Source organism: Oncorhynchus nerka, linkage group LG9a, assembly GCF_034236695.1.
Source record: "Oncorhynchus nerka isolate Pitt River linkage group LG9a, Oner_Uvic_2.0, whole genome shotgun sequence".
Classification (NCBI taxonomy): domain Eukaryota; kingdom Metazoa; phylum Chordata; class Actinopteri; order Salmoniformes; family Salmonidae; genus Oncorhynchus; species Oncorhynchus nerka.
Window position 1 is genome coordinate 3,495,953 of NC_088404.1, and position 22,140 is coordinate 3,518,092.

At 40.5% G+C, this 22,140-nt stretch overlaps 1 protein-coding gene across 1 annotated transcript in view; it reads right to left on the reverse strand.

Annotated features, from left to right (window-relative positions):
- LOC115126020 (protein phosphatase 1 regulatory subunit 12A-like) overlaps nt 1-22,140 on the reverse strand; it is an 82,196-nt gene that overhangs the window by 17,234 nt on the left and 42,822 nt on the right. The window contains exons 13-16 of the mRNA XM_065022200.1: nt 15,418-15,525; nt 10,341-10,445; nt 4,953-5,043; nt 565-696 (exon numbers count right to left, since the gene is read on the reverse strand). Coding sequence (XP_064878272.1) covers nt 565-696; nt 4,953-5,043; nt 10,341-10,445; nt 15,418-15,525 — 436 coding nt within the window. The remainder of the gene's footprint in view (nt 1-564; nt 697-4,952; nt 5,044-10,340; nt 10,446-15,417; nt 15,526-22,140) is intronic.

Below are 22,140 nucleotides of genomic sequence, written 5' to 3' on the forward strand. Positions count from 1 at the left end.
ACAGATCACATCCAACATACAGGTGTAACAGTCACATCCAACATACAGGTGTAACAGTCACATCCAACATACAGGTGTAACAGATCACAACCAACATACAGGTGTAACAGTCACAACCAACATACAGGTGTAACAGTCACAACCAACATACAGGTGTAACAGTCACAACCAACGCAACTCAGCAGCGTCAATACCACTGACCAAGAAAATCCCAGGGTAGGCAACTAGATTGAGCCGCGGGATGATATTTATCTGAGTGGATGACCACAACTAATCACCAAAATAGAGATTGTATTTGAAAATAACAATAATTTCATACCTGGATTACATTGAGATACGATCACATCTCTTTTATTCCTGGGAAAACTTAGGAACAGATTTTCCTAAATTAAATTAAAGTTATTTTTGTATATATTTTTTCAACAACCTTGGGGAGGCCAAGAAAAAACATCAGAGGGCCGGTTTAGGCCCCGAGGACCGCCTGTTGGCCAACAGTAGGTCCCGTGGTGGGTGACGTCACTTGCATGATTGTACACCCCCCTCATATATAAACACTGCTCTCACCCCCTCTTCTGCTCTCTTCTTATTGGCCGCCTCCTCCTCCTCCTCCTCTTTCCTTGTCTTCTCTCTCCCTGCGTCCGTCTGGGCTGTCTTCATTGTCTTGTCAGCTTCCTGCAGGTCTGTGAGCGTCACGCCCTGATTGGACAACAGATAGAAGGTGCTGCTCATGTTAAATCAGTAACTTTTTGATAATTTAAAATGTTTAAATGTAACCTTTATTGAACAAGTCAGTTAAAAACAAATTCTTATTTGTTGTTGTTTACGTGTTTTGTTGGCATCTCTATAATTTATTTTTTATTTTTTATTTTACCTTTTATTTTACTAGGCAAGTCAGTTAAGAACAAAATCTTATTTTCAATGACGGCCTAGGAACAGTGGGTTAACTGCCTGTTCAGGGGCAGAACGACAGATTTTGTACCTTGTCAGCTCGGGGATTTGAACTTGCAACCTTTCGGTTACTAGTCCAACGCTCTAACCACTAGGCTACCCTACCTCCTCTACACTCTAACCACTAGGCTACCCTACCTCCTCTACACTCTAACCACTAGGCTACCTACCTCCTCTACACTCTAACCACTAGGCTACCTACCTCCTCTACACTCTAACCACTAGGCTACCCTACCTCCTCTACACTCTAACCACTAGGCTACCTACCTCCTCTACACTCTAACCACTAGGCTACCCTGCCGCCTCTACACTCTAACAACTAGGCTACCCTGCCGCCTCTACACTCTAACCACTAGGCTACCCTGCCTCCTCTACACTCTAACCACTAGGCTACCTACCTCCTCTACACTCTAACCACTAGGCTACCCTACCTCCTCTACACTCTAACCACTACCCCTGCCGCCTCTACACTCTAACCACTAGGCTACCCTGCCTCCTCTACACTCTAACCACTAGACTACCCTGCCTCCTCTACACTCTAACCACTAGGCTACCCTGCAGCCTCTACACTCTAACCACTAGGCTACCCTGCAGCCTCTACACTCTAACCACTAGGCTACCCTGCTGCCTCTACACTCTAACCACTAGGCTACCTGCCTCCTCTACACTCTAACCACTAGGCTACCTACCTCCTCTACACTCTAACCACTAGGCTACCTACCTCCTCTACACTCTAACCACTAGGCTACCTACCTCCTCTACACTCTAACCACTAGGCTACCTACCTCCTCTACACTCTAACCACTAGGCTACCTGCCTCCTCTACACTCTAACCACTAGGCTACCTACCTCCTCTACACTCTAACCACTAGGCTACACTACCTCTTCTACACTCTAACCACTAGTCTACCCTGCCGCCACCCTTTAAGCTGTTTAAAGGGTGAATCCACAGTTGAAACAATGAAGTGGAGGGAGAAATGGAACCGCTCTCAGATGAACTGACATAACTACGGATGCACTGCCAGCCATTTTAACCATGTTATGAGGCTATACAATGTCTGTTTACATATACAATATTTACAAACATTGGTTGAAAAACGGTTTTCTATTTTGGATTCTCATAACAGTTGAACTAAACTCATTAGGCATCTTAAAGTGAAATACTTCCAGAATCAATGGGTACATATATATATCATTCATTTATAAGTCCAAAAATGGATGTAGAAACTACAGATTGCCCCTTTAAGTCTATAAAAAGTGTGTGAGTTTGATCATTTGTCCATTAGGCCTATGGATCTTTTATCTATTCAGCATGAATTTGATTGAGCCATAAAAGCCCCACTTCCTGGTCTTTGTTGTTGACAGTATGGAGCACAATGATTGACAGGCAGCCTACACTTCTTCAATTCAATCTATATTGGGTTAAAATACACAGCAACCTCCATTCAATCTATATTGGGTTAAAATAGACAGCAACGCTCTAACCCTGCCGCCCGAATATACATGTCCTGAACGTTAAATGAAGGTAAAATAAATAAATAAATGTGGGTCTGCCTGAGTGGATCGTCGTGACTTACAGTTGAAGTCAGAAGTATACATACACCTTCGCCAAATACATTTAAACTCAGTTTTTCACAATTCCTGACATTTAATCCAAGTAAAAATTCCCTGTTTTAGTTCAGTTAGGATCACCACTTTATTTTAAGAATGTGAAATGTCAGAATAATAGTAGAGTGATTTATTTCAGCTTTAATTTCTTTCGTCACATTCCCAGTGGGTCAGAAGTTTAAATACATTCAATTAGTATTTGGTAGCATTGCTTTTAAATTGTTTAACTTGGGTGAAATGTTTCGGGTAGCCTCCCACAAGCTTCCCGCAATAAGTTGGGTGAATTCTGGCCCATTCCTCCTGACAGAGCTGGTGTAACTGAGTCAGGTTTGTAGGCCTCCTTGCTCACACGCTTTTTCAGTTCTGCTCACAAATTTTCTACAGGGTTGAGGTCAGGGCTTTGTGATGGCCACTCCAATACCTTGACTTTGTTGTCCTTAAGCCATTTTGCCACAACTTTGGAAGAGTGCTTGGGGTCATTGTCCATTTGGAAGACCCATTTGCGACCAAGCTTTAACTTCCCGACTGAGGTCTTGAGGTGTTGCTTCTGTAAATCTACATAATTTTCCTCCCTCATGATGCCATCTATTTTGTTAAGTGTACCAGTCCCTCCTGCAGCAAAGCACCCCCACAACATGAGGCTGCCACCCCCGTGCTTCACCGTTGGGATGGTGTTCTTCGGCTTGCAAGCCTCCCCCTTTTTCCTCCAAACATAACAATGGTCATTATGGCCAAACAGTTCTATTTTGTTTCATCAGTCCAGAGGACATTTCTCCAAAAAGTATGATCTTTGTCCCCATGTGCAGTTGCAAACCATAGTCTGGCTTTTTATGGCGGTTTTGGAGCAGTGGCTTCTTCCTTGCTGAGTGGCCTTTCAGGTTATGTCGCTATAGGACTCGTTTTACTGTGGATATAGATACTTTTGTACCTGTTTCCTCCAGCATCTTCACAAGGTCCTTTGCTGTTGTTCTGGGATTGATTTGCACTTTTCGCACCAAAGTACGTTCATCTCTAGGAGACAGAGCGCGTCTCCCTCCTGAGCGGTATGACGGCTGCGTGGTCCCATGGTGTTTATACTTGCGCACTATTGTTTGTACAGATGAACGTGGTACCTTCAGGCATTTGGAAATTGCTCCCAAAGATGAACCAGACTTGTGGAGGTCTACTATTTTTTTCTGAGGTCTTGGCTGATTTCTTTTGATTTTCCCAAAGATGTACTGAGTTTGAAGGTAGGCCTTGAAATACATCCACAGGTACACCTCCAATTGACTCAAATTATGTCAATTAGCCTATCAGAAGCTTCTAAAGCCATGACATAATTTTCTGGAATTTTCCAAGCTGTTTAAAGGCACAGTCAACTTAGTGTATGTAAACTTCTGACCCACTGGAATTGTGATACAGTGAATTATAAGTGAAATAATCTGTCTTGTAAACAATTGTTGGAAAAATGACTCGTCTCATGCACAAAGTAGATGTCCTAACCGACATGCCAAAACTACAGTTTGTTAACAAGAAATTTGTGGAGTAGTTGAAAAATGAGTTTTAATGACTCCATCCTAAGTGTATGTAAACTTCCGACTTCAATTGGACCTTACTGCTGCACTGGCTACAGGTCATCTACAAGTCTCTGCTAGGTAAAGCCCCGCCTTATCTCAGCTCACTGGTCACCATAGCAGCACCCACTCGTAGCATGCGCTCCAGCAGGTATATTTCACTGGTCACCCCCAAAGCCAATTCTTCCTTTGGCCGCCTCTCCTTTCAGTTCTCTGCTGCCAATGAGTGTGTATAAACTTCCGACTTCAACTTCTCCCTCTCTAACTTTAAGCAGCTTACCGATCACTGTACCTGTACACAGCCCATCTGTAAATAGCCCATCCAGCTACCTCATCCCCATATTATTACTTACCCTCTTGCTCTTTTGCACCCCAGTATCTCTACTTGCACATCATCATCTGCACATCTATCACTCCAGTATTAATGCTAAATTGTAATTACTTCGCCACTATTGGCCTATTTATTGCCTTACTACATTTGCACACACTGTATACAGATTTTCTATTGTGTTATTGACTGTACATTTGTTTTATTCCATGTGTAACTCTGTGTTGTTGTTTTTGTCGCACTGCTTTGCTTTATCTTGGCCTTCGCAGTTATAAATGAGAACTTGTTCTCAACTAGCCTACCTGGTTAAATAAAGGTGTTCTCAACTGGCCTACCTGGTTAAATAAAGGTGTTCTCAACTGGCCTACCTGGTTAAATAAAGGTGTTCTCAACTGGCCTACCTGGTTAAATAAAGGTGTTCTCAACTGGCCTACCAGGTTAAATAAAGGTGAAATAAAAATGAATAAATCTGTCTGGCGAGCCTTAAATGTAAATGTCTCGGCAGGTGGGCCTACCTGAGTGGATCGTCGTGACTGTCTGGCGTGTCTGGATCGAGCCTTCCTCTGAGCCTCCGCCTCCTCATCACGAACCGGGGTCAAGTAGGATCTGGACCGGGGAACACAGAACATTACCCATAACACACCACACCATTTAGACAGCACACATCGGGATCAGATGAGAGAACAAAACTACATTCATCTACATGAATAAATCTATAACTACATTTATCTACATTAATAATCTATATGACTACATTTATCTACATTAATAATCTATATGACTACATGCATCTACATTAATAATCTATAACTACATTTATCTACATTAATAATCTATAACTACATTCATCTACATTAATAATCTATGACTACATTTATCTACATTAATAATCTATATGACTACATTTATCTACATTAATAATCTATAACTACATTCATCTACATTAATAATCTATGACTACATTTATCTACATTAATAATCTATATGACTACATTTATCTACATTAATAATCTATATGACTACATGCATCTACATTAATAATCTATGACTACATTCATCTACATTAATAATCTATATGACTATATTTATCTACATTAATAATCTATGACTACATTCATCTACATTAATAATCTATGACTACATTTATCTACATTTATAAAAAACTGTCTACATGAATGTTTGCTTTATAATGTTTGTGAAGTCTACTACTTTCCAAAGTCGTCTGCTGTGACTGTGGACAATAAAGCTATTGTAAAGTTATATCCTCTGTAGATGAATGATTTTAAAATATTTTATTGTACCATTAACAGATTTGTTCTCATTAACTTTTACGGACCAAATCCACCACCAGATCCACGTTTGAAAATATATATAATAAATGATTAAACCTACAAGCAATAGACTACTGTTATTATGGTGGGAGATTATAATACTGTTTTAAATACCTCAATGGACCATAAAGGAAACCACACTGCAAACTATCACTCTCATGCTCTGAAGGAAATCACAAATATCATGGATATATTAGAATTAGTGGATATATGGAGGCTTAAATATCCCGACCTAATGAGATATACATTGGGGAGGCTCAATCAAACTAGTCGTCTTGACAACTTTCTTATGTCATTCTTGTTGGCACTAAAATAAAATAAAAAGTGTTGATAGGGGACAGAATGCGGTCAGACCATCAGTTAATTGGCATATACATTCCTGTTGCTGAATTTCCACGTGGGCGAGGATATTGGAAATTTAATCAAAGCCTATTGGATGACAACTTGTTTTTAACCAGGACAGAATAATTTATAACTGACTATAACATAGGTATAGCAGATCCCCTTATTGTTGGACTTCGCTGTCCGTGAGACTATAAAGCACTTCTGAATAAGCTACCTTCTTATTTATCATCAGTCATCAGCATTATAATTATAATTCCTAACACCAGGTCTCAAGCATGGATTCCACTTGAGGCCCATGTGATCTCCCCAGAGTTGGGTATGGCTGCCTTTTCCTGTTAAGCCTGCAGACTAAACTTAAACTTGAGACTCTTGTCCCCCTGTTGCTCATTTTAAATATTTATTGGAGCATTTTTATTTTTGTATTGCTTGTAACTGTTTTGGGTAATGCAAGTTCTTGTGCTGTTAGTAGAATAACCTGTTAGTAGAATAACCTGTTAGTAGAATAACCTGTTAGTAGAATAACCTCTTAGTAGAATAACCTCTTAGTAGAATAACCTCTTAGTAGAATAACCTCTTAGTAGAATAACCTGTTAGTAGAATAACCTGTTAGTAGAATAACCTGTTAGTAGAATAACCTCTTAGTAGAATAACCTGTTAGTAGAATAACCTCTTAGTAGAATAACCTCTTAGTAGAATAACCTCTTAGTAGAATAACCTGTTAGTAGAATAACCTGTTAGTAGAATAACCTGTTAGTAGAATAACCTCTTAGTAGAATAACCTGTTAGTAGAATAACCTCTTAGTAGAATAACCTCTTAGTAGAATAACCTGTTAGTAGAATAACCTGTTAGTAGAATAACCTGTTAGTAGAATAACCTCTTAGTAGAATAACCTCTTAGTAGAATAACCTCTTAGTAGAATAACCTCTTAGTAGAATAACCTCTTAGTAGAATAACCTGTTAGTAGAATAACCTCTTAGTAGAATAACCTGTTAGTAGAATAACCTGTTAGTAGAATAACCTGTTAGTAGAATAACCTGTTAGTAGAATAACCTGTTTGTACAATTTGTAAGTCGCTCTGGATAAGAGCGTCTGCTAAATGACTTAAATGTAAATGTAAATGTAACAATCTATATGACTACATTAATCTACATTAATAATCTATATGACTACATTAATCTACATTAATAATCTATATAACTACATTAATCTACATTAATAATCTATGACTACATTTATCTACATTAATAATAACTACATTAATCTACATTAATAATCTATATGACTACATTTATCTACATTTATAAATCTATGACTACATTTATCTACATTAATAATCTATGACTACATTTATCTACATTAATAATCTATATGACTACATTTATCTACATTTATAAATCTATGACTACATTTATCTACATTAATAATCTATATGGCTACATTTATCTACATTAATAATCTATATGACTACATTAATCTACATTAATAATCTATGACTATATTTATCTACATTAATAATCTATATGACTACATTAATCTACATTAATAATCTATGACTATATTTATCTACATTAATAATCTATGACTATATTTATCTACATTAATAATCTATGACTATATTCATCTACATTAATAATCTATGACTACATTTATCTACATTAATAATCTATATGACTACATTTATCTACATTAATAATCTATGACTATATTTATCTACATGACTACATTTATCTACATTAATAAATCTATGACTACATTAATCTACATTAATAATCTATGACTATATTTATCTACATTAATAAATCTATGACTACATTAATCTACATTAATAATCTATGACTATATTTATCTACATTAATAATCTATGACTATATTTATCTACATTAATAATCTATGACTATATTCATCTACATTAATAATCTATGACTATATTTATCTACATTTATAATATATGACTACATTTATCTACATTAATAATCTATGACTACATTTATCTACATTAATAATCTATGACTATATTTATCTACATTTATAATATATGACTATATTTATCTACATTTATAATATATGACTACATTTATCTACATTAATAAATATATGACTACATTTATCTACATTAATAATCTATGACTACAGATAGGAGCTGAGGGGAACACAGAACATAACTACATTTAACTACATTAATCTACATGTATAAATCTATGACTACATTCATCTTCATTTAACTACACTATAATTATGTAAAGACATTCATCTTACATTTAACTACATTTATACATCTATAACTACATTTATAATGACTACATTCATCTACATTTAACTAAATTCATAAATATATGACAATATTTATAAATATATAACTACATTAATCTACATTTATAAATCTACATTTATTCAGACAGAAAGGTAAGAGGGTTTTATTCAGACAGAAAGGTAAGAGGGTTTTATTCAGACAGAAAGGTAAGAGGGTTTTATTCAGACAGAAAGGTAAGAGGGTTTTATTCAGACAGAAAGGTAAGAGGGTTTTATTCAGACAGAAAGGTAAGAGGGTTTTATTCAGACAGAAAGGTAAGAGGGTTTTATTCAGACAGAAAGGTAAGAGGGTTTTATTCAGACAGAAAGGTAAGTATTCAGACAGGGTTTTATTCAGATAGAAAGGTAAGAGGGTTTTATTCAGATAGAAAGGTAAGAGGGTTTTATTCAGACAGAAGAAAGGTAAGAGGGTTTTATTCAGATAGAAAGGTAAGAGGGTTTTATTCAGACAGAAAGGGTTTTATTCAGATAGAAAGGTTTTATTCAGATAGAAAGGTAAGAGGGTTTTATTCAGACAGAAAGGTAAGAGGGTTTTATTCAGACAGAAAGGTAAGAGGGTTTTATTCAGATAGAAAGGTAAGAGGGTTTTATTCAGACAGAAAGGTAAGAGGGTTTTATTCAGACAGAAAGGTAAGAGGGTTTTATTCAGATAGAAAGGTAAGAGGGTTTTATTCAGACAGAAAGGTAAGAGGGTTTTATTCAGACAGAAAGGTAAGAGGGTTTTATTCAGATAGAAAGGTAAGAGGGTTTTATTCAGACAGAAAGGTAAGAGGGTTTTATTCAGATAGAAAGGTAAGAGGGTTTTATTCAGACAGAAAGGTAAGAGGGTTTTATTCAGACAGAAAGGTAAGAGGGTTTTATTCAGACAGAAAGGTAAGAGGGTTTTATTCAGACAGAAAGGTAAGAGGGTTTTATTCAGATAGAAAGGTAAGAGGGTTTTATTCAGATAGAAAGGTAAGAGGGTTTTATTCAGACAGAAAGGTAAGAGGTTTTATTCAGATAGGTTTTTATTCAGATAGAAAGGTAAGAGGGTTTTATTCAGATAGAAAGGTAAGAGGGTTTTATTCAGACAGAAAGGTAAGAGGGTTTTATTCAGACAGAAAGGTAGATTCAGACAGAAAGGTAAGAGGGTTTTATTCAGACAGAAAGGTAAGATGGTTTTATTCAGACAGAAAGGTAAGAGGGTTTTATTCAGATAGAAAGGTAAGAGGGTTTTATTCAGACAGAAAGGTAAGAGGGTTTTATTTAGACAGATAGAAAGGTAAGAGGGTTTTATTCAGACAGAAAGGTAAGATGGTTTTATTTAGACAGAAAGGTAAGAGGGTTTTAGTTATTCAGACAGAAAGGTAAGAGGGTTTTAGTTATTCAGACAGAAAGGTAAGTGGATTTTATTCAGACAGAAAGGTAAGAGAGTTTTAGTTATTCAGACAGAAAGGTAAGAGGGTTTTAGTTATTCAGACAGAAAGGTAAGAGGGTTTTAGTTATTCAGACAGAAAGGTAAGAGGGTTTTAGTTATTCAGACAGAAAGGTAAGAGGGTTTTAGTTATTCAGACAGAAAGGTAAGAGGGTTTTAGTTATTCAGACAGAAAGGTAAGAGGGTTTTATTTAGACAGAAAGGTAAGAGGGTTTTATTTAGACAGATAGAAAGGTAAGTGGGAAACAGAAATGGACAAAATTGAAAACTTGCAGATCAGCGATTTGAACCCCCATCACAGGTGACCATGCATGGTCCAGAGTCGGCCGTCTCCACTGTTACACCAGACATTGGCACTGCAGATGACCTCAACTATAAACCATTCACCAACACTCAACTAAAACTGCAGGCAAACACTCCCAGCACGCCAGTGGTTAAGAGGTCAAACATCCATTTAAACAGACTGCCTCTGTATCGCTGTCGTCATGGCAAACAGACTCACTTGCGCCTCTGCTTTGTCTCCAAGTCACCGCCGGTCGTCGTGGTGACAGAGTTGGGGGTGACAGAGCACTGCTCCTTCTTCTTCTCTGCCTGCTCCTGAGCCAGTCTGAGGGAGATAAAGGGCTTAGGGTTGCATGGCAGATAAATGGTTTTGATACGTTTTTAAACAGACACTACAAAAATCTGTCCTCTCCTCACCTCCGCCCCATCTCCTCCCCTGTCCTCACCTCCGCCTCATCTCCTCCCCTGTCCTCACCTCCGCCCCATCTCCTCCCCTGTCCTTGCCTGTCCTCTCCTCCCCTGTCCTCACCTCCGCCCCATCTCCTCCCCTGTCCTTGCCTGTCCTCTCCTCCCCTGTCCTCACCTCCGCCCCATCTCCTCCCTGTCCTCACCTCCGCCCCATCTCCTCCCCTGTCCTCACCTCCGCCCCATCTCCCCCCTCTCCTCCTCTCCTCCCCTGTCCTCCCTCCTCCCCTGTCCTTGCCTGTCCTCTCCCCCTGTCCTCACCTGTCCCATCTCCTCCCCTGTCCTCACCTCCTCCTCCCCTGTCCTTGCCTGTCCTCTCCTCCCCTGTCCTCACCTCCGCCCCATCTCCTCCCCTGTCCTCACCTCCGCCCCATCTCCTCCCCTGTCCTTGCCTGTCCTCTCCTCCCCTCCTCCCCTGTCCCATCTCCTCCCCTGTCCTCACCTCCGCCCCATCTCCTCCCCTGTCCTCACCTCCGCCCCATCTCCTCCCCTGTCCTTGCCTGTCCTCTCCTCCCCTGTCCTCACCTCCGCCCCATCTCCTCCCCTGTCCTCACCTCCGCCCCATCTCCTCCCCTGTCCTCACCTCCGCCCCATCTCCTCCCCTGTCCTCACCTCCGCCCCATCTCCTCCCCTGTCCTTGCCTGTCCTCTCCTCTCCTCCCCTCTCCTTGTCTACTTCCCTTCATCAGCACCAATTGGAAAAGACTTGAGGGGAAGTATACAGTCTTCAGAGAGTTTTCACTCCTTGACTTTTAACACATTTTGTTGTGTTACAGCTTGAATTTAAAATGGTTCATTGTCATTTTTTTAGAAGAAAAATGTTAAATAAATAAATATATAACTCAGCAAAAAAAGAAACCTCTCACTGTCAACTGCGTTCATTTTTAGCAAACTTAACGTGTGTAAATATTTCAACAACTGAGACAAACTGAACAGGTTCCACAGACATTGTAAAATGTGTTAACTAACCTCCAGACGAGCTTCAATGCCATACAACTCTCCTTCCGTGGCCTCCAACTGCTCTTAAACACTAGTAAAACTAAATGCATGCTCTTCAACCGATCGCTGCCTGCACCTGCCCGCCCGTCTAGCATCACTACTCTGGACGGCTCTGACTTAGAATATGTGGACAACTACAAATACCTACAGTTGAAGTCAGAAATGTACATACACTTACGTTGGAGTCATTAAAACTCATTTTTCAACCACTCCACAAATTTCTTGTTAACAAACTATAGTTTTGGCAGGTCGGTTAGGACATCTACTTTGTGCATGACACAAGTAATTTTTCAACACTTGTTTACACACAGATTATGTCACTTATAATTCACTGTATCACAATTCCAGTGGGTCAGAAGTTTACATACACTAAGTTGACTGTGCCTTTAAACAGCTTGGAAAATTCCAGAAAATGATGTCATGGCTTTAGAAGCTTCTGATAGGCTAATTGCCATCATTTGAGTCAGTATAAACACCATGGGACCATGCAGCCATCATACCACTCAGGAAGGAGACGCGTTCTGTCTCTTAGAGATTAACGTACTTTGGTGCGAAAAGCAACTGCTCCAAAACCACCATAAAAAAGCCAGACTACGTTTTGCAACTGCACATGGGGACAAAGATCGTACTTTTTGGAGAAATGTCCTCTGGTCTGATGAAAAACAGAACTGTTCGGCCGTAATGACCATTTATGTTTGGAGGAAAAAGGGGGAGGCTTGCAAGCCGAAGAACACCATCCCAACTGTGAAGCATGGGGGTGGCAGCATCATGTTGTGGGGGTGCTTTGCTGCAGGAGGGACTGGTGCACTTCAGAAAATAGATGGCATCATGAGGGAGGGAAATGATCTGGACATATTGAAGCAACATCTCAAGACATCAGTCAGGAAGTTAAAGCTTGGTCGCAAATGGGTCTTCCAAATGGACAATGACCCCAAGCATACTTCCAAAGTTGTGGCAAAATGGCTTAAGGACAACAAAGTCAAGGTATTGGAGTTACCATCACAAAGCCCTGATCTTAATCCTATAGAAAATTTGTGAGCAAAACTGAAAAAGCTTGTGCGAGCAAGGAGGCCTACAAACCTGACTCAGTTACACCAGCTCTGTCAGGAGGAATGGGCCAAAATTCACCCAACTTATTGTGGAACGCTTGTGGAAGGCTACCCAAAACATTTGACCCAAGTTAAACAATTTAAAGGCAATGTTGCCAAATACTAATTGAGTGTATGTGAACTTCTGAGCCACTGGGAATGTGATGAAAGAAATAAAAGCGGAAATATATAATTCTCTACTATTATTCTGACATTTCACATTCTTAAAATAAAGTGGTGATCCTAACTGACCTAAAACAGGGAATTTTTACATCGATTAAATGTCAGGAATTGTGAAAAACTGAGTTTAAATGTGTTTGGCTAAGGTGTATGTAGACTTCAGACTTCAACTGTAGGTGTCTGGCTAGACTGTCAACTCTCCTTTCAGACTCACATCTCCAATCCTAAATTAAATCTAGAATCGGCTTCCTATTTCGCATCAAACCCTCCTTCACTCAAGCTGCCAAACATACCCTCGTAAAACTGACTGTCCTACCGATCCTCGACTTCGGCGATGTCATTTACAAAATAGCCTCCAACACTCTACTCAACAAATTGGATGCAGTCTATCACAGTGTCATCCGTTTTGTCACCAAAGCCCCATATACTACCCACCACTGCGACCTGTATTCTCTCATTGGCTGGCCCTCACTACACATCCGTCGCCAAACCCACTGGCTCCAGGTCATCTACAAGTCTTTGCTAGGTAAAACGCCGCCTTATCTCAGCTCACTGGTCACCATAGCAACACCCACCCGTAGCACGCGTTCCAGCAGGTATATTTCACTCGTCACCCCCAAAGCCAACACCTCCTTTGGCCGCCTTTCCTTCCAGTTCTCTGCTGCCAATGACTGGAACGAATTGCAAAAATCACTGAGGTTGGAGACTTATATCTCCCTCGCTAACTTTAAACATCGGCTGTCAGAGCAGCTAACCGATCGCTGCAGCTGTACACAGCCAATCTGTAAATAGCCCATCCAACCACCTACCTCATCCCCATATTGTTTTTATGTACTTTTTTGCACACCAGTATTTCTACTTGCACATCCTCATCTGCACATCTATCACTCCAGTGTTAATTGCTAAATGGTTAACTTAATTAACTGCTAAATTGTAATTACTTCGCTACTATGACCTATTTATTGCCTTACCTCTTCATGCCATTTGCACACACTGTACACAGATTTTCTATTGTATTATTGATAGTACGTTTGTTTATCCCATGTCTAACTCTGTTGTTGTTTGTGTCGCACTGCTTTGCTTTATCTTGGCCAGGTCGCTGTTGTAAATGAGAACGTGTTCTCAACTGGCCTACCTGGTTAAATAAAGGTCAAAATAAAATAAATAATTTTTTTAAATTAAAGGTGAATTTGTCTCCCAGTGACTGTTGGAAAGCAGACTGAACCAAGTCTTCCTCTAGGATTTTGCCTGTGTTTAGCACTATTCCGTTTATTTTTATCCTAAAAAACTCCTTAGTCCTTGCTGATGACAAGCATAGCCATAACATGATGCAGCTTGAAAATGTGAAGAGTTGTACTCAGTAATGTGTTGTGTTGGATTTTACCCAAACATCAGCTTTGTATTGAGGACAAAAAAATGCATGTTGCCTTTTTTGTTGTTGTTGCAAACAGGATGCATGTTTTGGAATATTTTTTATTCTGTACAGTCTTCCTTCTTTTCACTCTGTCATTTATATTACTATGTTTATGTTCAGGGTGTAACAACAAAATGTTGAAAAAGTTAAAGGGGCGGGAATCATTTCTGAAGGCTGGTGGAAGCTGGTCATCAGGCTTAGCCCCGTACATGATGGAAGCTGGTCATCAGGCTTAGCCCTGTACATGATGGAAGCTGGTCATCAGGCTTAGCCCTGTACATGATGGAAGCTGGTCATCAGGCTTAGCCCTGTACACGATGGAAGCTGGTCATCAGGCTTAGCCCTGTACATGATGGAAGCTGGTCATCAGGCTTAGCCCTGTACATGATGGAAGCTGGTCATCAGGCTTAGCCCTGTACATGATGGAAGCTGGTCATCAGGCTTAGCCCTGTACACAATGGAAGCTGGTCATCAGGCTTAGCCCTGTACACGATGGAAGCTGGTCATCAGGCTTAGCCCTGTACATGATGGACATGATGGAAGCTGGTCATCAGGCTTAGCCCTGTACATGATGGAAGCTGGTCATCAGGCATCAGGCTTAGCCCTGTACACGATGGAAGCTGGTCATCAGGCTTAGCCCTGTACATGATGGAAGCTGGTCATCAGGCTTAGCCCTGTACATGATGGAAGCTGGTCATCAGGCTTAGCCCTGTACACGATGGAAGCTGGTCATCAGGCTTAGCCCTGTACATGATGGAAGCTGGTCATCAGGCTTAGCCCTGTACACAATGGAAGCTGGTCATCAGGCTTAGCCCTGTACACGATGGAAGCTGGTCATCAGGCTTAGCCCTGTATACGATGGAAGCTGGTCATCAGGCTTAGCCCTGTACATGGTGGAAGCTGGTCATCAGGCTTAGCCCTGTACATGATGGAAGCTGGTCATCAGGCTTAGCTCTGCACATGATGGAAGCTGGTCATCAGGCTTAGCCCTGTACATGATGGAAGCTGGTCATCAGGCTTAGCCCTGTACACGATGGAAGCTGGTCAGCAGGCTTAGCCCTGTACACGATGGAAGCTGGTCATCAGGCTTAGCGTTCACCTGGACAGTTCTTTTAGATCAATGAAAGACGTGAGAAAGAGCCAATCACCCACCTCTGGGCCACTAGGATGTTGAGACGACTGAGTCCAGCAGAGAAGCTACTTCCAGTTCCTGTTGTTGAGGTCACTGTGGGGTCATCCAGTCTGCGTCCACAGGATGAGCTGGAAATACAACCAGACTTATTGACAATAATAAATACAGCATCTTCCCTACAGCAGTGGTTCCCAAACCAGGGGTCGCGACTGCTATGAAAATGGGGTCGTGGGAGAATTTGCAAACCCCCGCCCCCAAAAGATATACATATAAACACTAAAACATATTATAATATCTTCTTTCTATCTCAAAAGAATGTAAATATGGTTTACTGAAAACATCTAAATGAAAATGATTCCAATTTAAAAGATTAAATTTAAACGGCCACACTGTTGCACTTGAATCATTCCCATGGTGAATGACTAGCTACACTATGAAACTACACACTACTGAATCATTCCCAAGGTGAATGACTAGCTACACTATGAAACTACACACTACTGAATCACTCCCAAGGTGAATGACTAGCTACACTATGAAACTACACACTACTGAATCACTCCCAAGGTGAATGACTAGCTACACTATGAAACTACACACTACTGAATCATTCCCATGGTGAATGACTAGCTACACTATGAAACTACACACTACTGAATCATTCCCATGGTGAATGACTAGCTACACTATGAAACTACACACTACTGAATCATTCCCATGGTGAATGACTAGCTACACTATGAAACTACACACTACTGAATCATTCAAGGTGAATGACTAGCTACACTATGAAACTACACTATTGAATCATTCCCATGGTGAATGACTAGCTACACTATGAAACTACACACTATTGAATCATTCCCATGGTGAATGACTAGCTACACTATGAAACTACACACTACTGAATCATTCCCATGGTGAATGACTAGCTACACTATTGAATCATTCCCAAGGTGAATGACTAGCTACACTATGAAACTACACACTACTGAATCATTCCCAAGGTGAATGACTAGCTACACTATGAAACTACACACTATTGAATCATTCCCATGGTGAATGACTAGCTACACTATGAAACCACACACTACTGAATCATTCCCATGGTGAATGACTAGCTACACTATGAAACCACACACTACTGAATCATTCCCAAGGTGAATGACTAGCTACACTATGAAACTACACACTACTGAATCATTCCCATGGTGAATGACTAGCTACACTATGAAACTACACACTACTGAATCATTCCCATGGTGAATGACTAGCTACACTATGAAACCACACACTACTGAATCATTCCCAAGGTGAATGACTAGCTACACTATGAAACTACACACTACTGAATCATTCCCATGGTGAATGACTAGCTACACTATCCAACTACACACTACTGAATCATTCCCAAGGTGAATGACTAGCTACACTATGAAACCACACTACTGAATCATTCCCAAGGTGAATGACTAGCTACACTATGAAACCACACACTATTGAATCATTCCCAAGGTGAATGACTAGCTACACTATCCAACTACACACTACTGAATCACTCCCAAGGTGAATGACTAGCTACACTATGAAACCACACACTACTGAATCATTCCCATGGTGAATGACTAGCTACACTATGAAACTACACACTACTGAATCACTCCCAAGGTGAATGACTAGCTACACTATGAATCATTCCCAAGGTGAATGACTAGCTACACTATGAAACTACACACTACTGAATCACTCCCATTGTGAATGACTAGCTACACTATGAAACTACACACTACTGAATCACTCCCATGGTGAATGACTAGCTACACTATGAAACTACACACTACTGAATCATTCCCATGGTGAATGACTAGCTACACTATGAAACTACACACTACTGAATCATTCCCAAGGTGAATGACTAGCTACACTATGAAACTACACACTACTGAATCATTCCCAAGGTGAATGACTAGCTACACTATGAAACCACACACTATTGAATCATTCCCAAGGTGAATGACTAGCTACACTATGAAACAACACACTACTGAATCACTCCCAAGGTGAATGACTAGCTACACTATGAAACTACACACTACTGAATCATTCCCATGGTGAATGACTAGCTACACTATGAAACTACACACTACTGAATCATTCCCAAGGTGAATGACTAGCTACACTATGAAACCACACACTACTGAATCATTCCCAAGGTGAATGACTAGCTACACTATGAAACCACACACTACTGAATCATTCCCAAGGTGAATGACTAGCTACACTATGAAACCACACACTACTGAATCATTCCCAAGGTGAATGACTAGCTACACTATGAAACCACACACTACTGAATCATTCCCAAGGTGAATGACTAGCTACACTATGAAACTACACACTACTGAATCATTCCCAAGGTGAATGACTAGCTACACTATGAAACTACACACTACTGAATCATTCCCAAGGTGAATGACTAGCTACACTATGAAACTACACACTACTGAATCATTCCCATGGTGAATGACTAGCTACACTATGAAACCACACACTATAGCAGAGACTTTGATATTACCATCTGCAATTGATATGGTGAAAACACTAAGTGGGAAGGCAGAGGAACAGAAACTAACAGCAATACCTTTGTCAGATAACACAGTTAAACAAAGAATGTATTCCATTTCTAGCAATCAAGAGGAAACTCTGACTCAGAAACTCCCCAACCTTTGCTCTCCAAATGGACGTTAGCTGTTAGCTGAGGAGTTTGTAGAGAAGACAATCAGAAATACTGTTAATGTTTTTCAATGACAGCCACAGCCCTAAATAAAGAAGTCAACATTGGCTGTTAATTACATAATTTTTGTTCACATGGGTGAGGGTCACAAATGAGGTCGTGGGCCAGAAATGTTTGGGAACCCCTGGTCTACAGCATATTCTCTACAGTATAACCCCTGGTCTACAGCATAACCCCTGGTCTACAGCATATTCCCTACAGCATAACCCCTGGTCTACAGCATAACCCCTGGTCTACAGCATAACCCCTGGTCTACAGCATAACCCCTGGTCTACAGCATAACCCCTGGTCTACAGCATATTCCCTACAGCATATTCTCTACAGCATAACCCCTGGTCTACAGCATATTCTCTACAGCATAACCCCTGGTCTACAGCATATTCTCTACAGCATAACCCCTGGTCTACAGCATATTCTCTACAGCATAACCCCTGGTCTACAGCATATTCTCTACAGCATAATCCCTGGTCTACAGCATATTCTCTACAGCATAACCCCTGGTCTACAGCATATTCTCTACAGCATAACCCCTGATCTACAGCATATTCTCTACAGCATAACCCCTGGTCTACAGCATATTCTCTACAGCATAACCCCTGGTCTACAGCATATTCCCTACAGCATAACCCCTGGTCTACAGCATATTCTACAGCATATTCTCTACAGTATATTCTCTACAGCATATTCTCTACAGCATATTCTCTACAGCATATTCTCTACAGCATATTCTCTACAGCATATTCTCTACAGCATATTCTCTACAGTATATTCTCTACAGCATATTCTCTACAGCATATTCTCTGCAGCATATTCCCTACAGCATATTCTCTACAGCATATTCCCTACAGTATATTCTCTACAGCATATTCCCTACAGCATATTCCCTACAGCATATTCCCTACAGCATATTCCCTACAGCATATTCCCTACAGCATATTCCCTACAGCATATTCCCTACAGCATATTCCCTACAGCATAACCCCTGGTCTACAGCATATTCCCTACAGCATATTCTCTACAGCATAACCCCTTGTCTACAGCATAATCCCTGGTCTACAGCATAACCCCTGGTCTACAGCATATTCTCTACAGCATAACCCCTGGTCTACAGCATATTCTCTACAGCATAACCCCTGATCTACAGCATATTCTCTACAGCATAACCCCTGGTCTACAGCATATTCCCTACAGCATAACCCCTGGTCTACAGCATATTCTCTACAGCATAACCCCTGGTCTACAGCATATTCTCTACAGCATAACCCCTGGTCTACAGCATATTCCCTACAGCATAACCCCTGGTCTACAGCATATTCTCTACAGCATAACCCCTGATCTACAGCATATTCCCTACAGCATAACCCCTGGTCTACAGCATATTCCCTACAGCATATTCTCTACAGCATAACCCCTTGTCTACAGCATAATCCCTGGTCTACAGCATAACCCCTGGTCTACAGCATATTCCCTACAGCATAACCCCTGGTCTACAGCATATTCTCTACAGCATAACCCCTGATCTACAGCATATTCTCTACAGCATAACCCCTGGTCTACAGCATATTCCCTACAGCATAACCCCTGGTCTACAGCATATTCTACAGCATATTCTCTACAGTATATTCTCTACAGCATATTCTCTACAGCATATTCTCTACAGCATATTCCCTACAGCATAACCCCTGGTCTACAGCATATTCTCTACAGTATATTCTCTACAGTATATTCCCTACAGTATATTCTCTACAGTATATTCCCTACAGCATATTCTCTACAGTATATTCCCTACAGTATATTCTCTACAGTATATTCCCTACAGCATATTCTCTACAGTATATTCCCTACAGTATATTCCCTACAGCATATTCTCTACAGTATATTCCCTACAGTATATTCTCTACAGTATATTCCCTACAGCATATTCCCTACAGCATATTCCCTACAGTATATTCTCTACAGCATATTCCCTACAGTATATTCCCTACAGTATATTCTCTACAGCATATTCCCTACAGCATATTCCCTACAGCATATTCCCTACAGCATATTCCCTACAGTATATTCTCTACAGCATATTCCTACAGCATATTCCCTACAGCATATTCCCTACAGCATATTCCCTACAGCATATTCTCTACAGCATATTCCCTACAGCATATTCCCTACAGCATATTCCTACAGCATATTCCCTACAGCATAGCAGTATATTCTCTACAGCATATTCCCTACAGCATAACCCCTGATCTACAGCATATTCTCTACAGCATATTCCCTACAGCATAACCCCTGATCTACAGCATATTCCCTAAAGCATATTCCCTACAGCATATTCTCTACAGCATAACCCCTGATCTACAGCATATTCCCTACAGCATATTCCCTGGTCTACAGCATATTCTCTACAGCATATATTCCCTACAGCATATTCCCTACAGCATATTCTCTACAGCATAACCCCTGATCTACAGCATATTCCCTACAGCATAACCCCTGATCTACAGCATATTCCCTAATACATATTCCCTACAGCATATTCTCTACAGCATATTCCCTACAGCATATTCCCTACAGCATATTCTCTACAGTATATTCCCTACAGCATATTCTCTACAGCATATTCCCTACAGCATATTCCCTACAGCATATTCCCTACAACATATTCTCTACAGTATATTCCCTACAGCATATTCCCTACAGCATATTCCCTACAGCATATTCCCTACAGCATATTCCCTACAGTATATTCCCTACAGCATATTCCCTACAGCATATTCTCTACAGCATATTCCCTACAGCATAACCCCTGGTCTACAGCATATTCTCTACAGCATAACCCCTGGTCTACAGCATATTCTCTACAGTATATTCCCTACAGCATATTCCCTACAGCATATTCCCTACAGCATATTCTCTACAGCATATTCCCTACAGCATAACCCCTGGTCTACAGCATATTCTCTACAGCATAACCCCAGCATATTCTCTACAGCATATTCCCTACAGCATAACCCCTGGTCTACAGCATATTCCCTACAGCATAACACCTGGTCTACAGCATATTCCCTACAGCATAACCCCTGATCTACAGCATATTCTCTACAGCATATTCCCTACAGCATATTCTCTACAGCATATTCCCTACAGCATATTCCCTACAGCATATTCTCTACAGCATAACCCCTGATCTACAGCATATTCTCTACAGCATATTCCCTACAGCATATTCTCTACAGCATATTCCCTACAGCATATTCCCTACAGCATATTCTCTACAGCATAACCCCTGATCTACAGCATATTCTCTACAGCATATTCCCTACAGCATATTCTCTACAGCATATTCCCTACAGCATATTCTCTACAGCATATTCTCTACAGCATAACCCCTGGTCTACAGCATATTCCCTACAGCATAACCCCTGATCTACAGCATATTCTCTACAGCATAACCCCTGATCTACAGTATATTCTCTACAGCATAACCCCTGGTCTACAGCATAACCCCTGATCTACAGCATATTCTCTACAGCATAACCCCTGGTCTACAGCATATTCTCTACAGCATAACCCCTGGTCTACAGCATATTCTCTACAGCATAACCCCTGGTCTACAGCATATTCCCTACAGCATATTCCCTACAGCATAACCCATGGTCTACAGCATATTCTCTACAGCATATTCTCTACAGCATATTCCCTACAGCATATTCTCTACAGCATATTCCCTACAGCATATTCCCTACAGCATATTCTCTACAGCATATTCTCTACAGCATAACCCCTGGTCTACAGCATATTCTCTACAGCATAACCCCTGATCTACAGCATATTCCCTACAGCATAACCCCTGGTCTACAGCATATTCCCTACAGCATAACCCCTGATCTACAGCATATTCCCTACAGCATATTCCTTACAGCATAACCCCTGGTCTACAGCATATTCCTTA